The 3,941-nt window shown below is 35.8% G+C and overlaps 1 protein-coding gene across 1 annotated transcript; it reads left to right on the top strand.

The window, feature by feature from the left end:
- The first annotated feature begins 449 nt into the window (after nt 1-449).
- On the top strand, nt 450-2,953 carry LOC21397838 (F-box protein At2g32560). The gene is made up of 5 exons (XM_010114559.2): nt 450-1,176; nt 1,304-1,383; nt 1,526-1,698; nt 1,786-1,860; nt 2,658-2,953. Exons 1-5 carry the CDS (start codon nt 460-462, stop codon nt 2,846-2,848), a joined length of 1,236 nt encoding a protein of 411 aa, XP_010112861.2. The 5' UTR covers nt 450-459; the 3' UTR covers nt 2,849-2,953.
- The last annotated feature ends 988 nt before the right edge of the window (nt 2,954-3,941 follow it).

Genomic DNA, 3,941 nt, shown 5'->3' with positions numbered 1-3,941 from the left:
TAAGATTTTATTCTTTATTTCCCTCTCCCATCTTTTCAATCTTTAACTTGTCCTTCTTGTTCTTTGGTTCCCTTTGTTTGTGGGAATTTACTGTATTATGTGGATAGCACTAGCATTTTTTTAGGCAACCTCCCACTAATTTTTTTTTTCTGTCACATAAAAACAATTATTTATTTTATTAAGTTTTGGTGTGTTATATTAACTACCTAACAACCAAAAAAAATGTCGGTTGTGGTGTATACAGAGTTTCCCTCGTTTTAATAACTGTTAAGAAAGTGTGGACCTTGTTTTACTCCATCAGTTAAAAGAAGAATTTACTCAATAGTTTTTTTTAATATATTATTACATATAGCATCTCTTTCTCTTATATATATATATATATATATATATATATATTGGGACAGTCAGTTGCTCATCTGCAAATAGCTCTCCTTTCTTGTTTCCTTGTTTTTCCTCTTGATGTCAAGCTCAAAACTTGGAATCCCATTTACTCCTATGCTGTACTTTTTTATATCTTGTGTCCCCTTAATCCTTCTCTCTGAGTTCTTTACTCACAAGGCACTGCAATTATGTGAGGGTGTTCTGAAACTTCTGTCAATCTGGTTCTGTGGGAAGTTTTCCAGATTTCTTCTATCCTGGTTTGGCAAAAGCAGGACTATTTTTTCTTCAAATTTTCTCCAAGTCCCCAAGATTAACCTTTCATTGCAAAAGATGACTTTTTGTTCAAGACTAGTTGAGAATGTGGAGGAGAAAGAGTTGATGATTTCCCTTCTGGATTTGCCTGAATTGACATTGGAATGCATTTTCGAGCGGCTTTCCCCGGCGGGTTTGTGCAGCATGGCCGGGGTTTGCTCTTCTTTGAGGGAAAGGTGCATTAGTGACCGTTTGTGGGAGAGTCATTTGAAGCAGAAATGGGGTAAAGTGATTGGTGATAGGGCTTACCGAGAATGGCAATGTCATGTGGCCTCAAGGAATGGATCGAATCTCGCATATCGGAAAACGAAAAAGGGATTGTTCGAGTCTCTTCTTAGTGCACAGCCCTTTTCATGGATTAGGCCAAAAATAGAAAAGAATAGCAAGGTGAGGACTAATTTGCCAGTTGATTCAGTCATGGCTTGGTATCTTTCTCTTGAGAGTGGCAAGTTCTGGTTCCCGGCTCAGGTCTACAATCGAGAGGTAAAATTTTCTACACTTATTATCTACAATTTTACCATTTTTTTTTTTTTTTGGTACCAGCTTTACCTGCCAAATATGTAAATAATTTGTTGAAGTTTGTCTCTTTCTGGTTATTGTTTTGATGCAGAATGGTCACATAGGATTTATGCTGTCGTGTTATGATGCTCAGCTTAGCTATGATTCGCGGACTGACACCTTTCAGGCAAGGTATTGGCAAATTTTCATTCTTACAATTTCATATCCCACGAGCTTTTACGGATCCAGGCTTTGTTTTGTGTGGTCTGATTGATAAGTTTCGCCTTTAAAGAAATGCCTTTTTCTTCAACTCATATTGAATTCCATATTGCAGGTATTCTCCTCACGGCCGGAGGACAGCAGAGGAAAATATAGGGTGGGATAGGCTACGAGCGCCGCCGATCGACACTCCTCCGTTTATGCTACATGCTTCTGATTGCTTACATGACTTAAAACCCGGGGACCATATCGAGATCCAGTGGAGAAGAAACAAGGAATGCCCTTATGGTTGGTTTCTGAGACAACTTTCTATTTCAATCTACTGACTTAAAAAGGCATCAAGACTCATATCATTTCGGAAAAATTGTATTTTAGGTTGGTGGTATGGTCTTGTTGGTCACTTGGAGCCCTGTGATGGAAATGAGAATCACTGCCGTTGTTATTACAGTGGTAAGATAATTATTTCAGATTATTTCCAGATTTCTCTCCATTTTCATTTCTCACAGAGTAGGACTAGAACATCAATGAAATTATGACCTTTTCTTAACGACTAAACCTCAAAACAAGGCTATGGATACTTGAAAAAAGAAGAAGATAATTTTACTGGGAAAATTAATAAGAGAACATGTTATAGCTGTTTTGGTGGATCCCATGTAATCTATGTTTTAATTGACTAATTCTATAAATATTTCTACAGCCTGAGAAAAGCTAACATATTGCTTTGTTGGATTCTGTCTTTCCACCCTTCTTTCCCTGCAAAACCAAGATGTGAATTTCTTTTAAATTGTTACCTTCTTGTGTGCAATAGTGAACTTCTAATGGACGAAACTCCGGGATTACGAGATGTAAATGAGTCGACTCTGGAGTTTCCCTCTGTGCTTGTTACACAGAGAGATCAGAAGCATGATATAAAATTAATAAATGTAGGCCTCGTTCATTTCACCGATTTGAGTTTTCAGTTTTTGGTTTCTATAATAAAAAGCTCTAAGAAAATATCACATCTAATTTTTTCTGCTACAGTGAAAAGCTCTCAGAAAATATCACATCTCAGTTCGAATTGAAAACTCGAATCCGCGAAGTGAACGAGGCCGTAGTTTTGATATCTCAAAGTTTTTCAAATTTATTCCATTTTAGTTTTAGTTCTGATAAATCCTGTTCTTCCATATTTGATTGTTACACTTGTGGTGTTTTCCTGGATCATTACTACATTAGTTGAGTATCTCATAAGTAGGCATTGCTACTCACAGATACAATAGTGCTCGAGTTCAACCAATACAATCCTGGCTCCCGATGGAGACGGACGACGATAAATAGGAAGGACCACCGCGAGGAAGGGAACGAAGCGAACGGGTTCTACGGCGGAATTAGAAAGCTTTACAACGACGAGGAGGTTGTGAGGTGGAGGCGCTTTTGGCCTAATCAAGCCTTGGAACAGTAAAGGTCGATGAAATTCCGTGAGTGAGTGCACTAGTTTTTTGCTCTTTGGTAGCAAATGAAGAGTTTGTACCTTGTAGAGACATTCTAAGGGAAGCCACTATTAGAAAGAAGAGACATTCCAAGTATGTAAATAGTGACATGAAATTGTCTAATTGACAGACAAGTTGTTTTCTGTTCTCTGCACTGGGGATCTTTGTTAGGAATACATTTCTGCCAGTCACTGTCTAAATAATTGAGGTCATAACACCGATAGATGTTTGGAATTAAACGCCAAACTAATTTCTACTATGAGAGAGCAAGAGATAAAAAAAAAAAAACCAAACAAACAAGAACAATAACAAAATAAACACAGCATACACACGAGATTTATAATGATTCATTCTCAATGTCTCTCATATGTAGGGACGGAGGCAGCTTGGGCCCAGAGGAGGCTCAAGCTGCTCGACCCAAGAGGCCCCCCATTACCCATTTTTTGAATTTTCAGTTCTAATGCCTATCTTTTCTTATTTAGCCCCCTCTAATTTGTTTTAATAATTTTTAAAGTGCCCTTGAAGCAAAGTTTAATTTTTTAAAGTTTTTTATTTTCTCTACACTTTATCTTATTTTCCCCTTAACTCTCTTATAATTTGAAATTTTATGCAATATTCTAAATATTTTCACTTACACTCTTAGTTCTTATCTTTAATTATACTTTATTATTTAATTTTTTTTTTGCCTGTATCTATTATAATTTTTAATATAAAAAACCCAAATAAACAAAATATCATACAATAACTACTTGAGTTCATATATTTGTAGAAATAAACAAAAAGAAATATCCCTAGATTAACAGAAAATATAATAAAAAATAAATTGTAAAAGAATAACGAGGTTTATTACACTATTAAATATAGAAAATATTATAAAAAATAAATAGTAAAAGAATAACAACGAGATTTATTATACTATTAAATTAGTTTGAAACTTTCATTTAACTCCAGCCCTCCCCAATAAATTTTTTGGCTTCGTCACTGCTCATATATGTCCACTTGTTGCCGCCGTAAGACTATAATTGGAGAAAGGAGGACAAAGTACAATCCAGTCAGAATGCCTCT

This window comes from Morus notabilis, unplaced genomic scaffold, assembly GCF_000414095.1.
Source record: "Morus notabilis unplaced genomic scaffold, ASM41409v2 Scaffold224, whole genome shotgun sequence".
Lineage (NCBI taxonomy): Eukaryota > Viridiplantae > Streptophyta > Magnoliopsida > Rosales > Moraceae > Morus > Morus notabilis.
The sequence above is the reverse complement of the archived record's forward strand: the minus strand, read 5'-3'. Positions and strand labels throughout refer to the sequence as shown.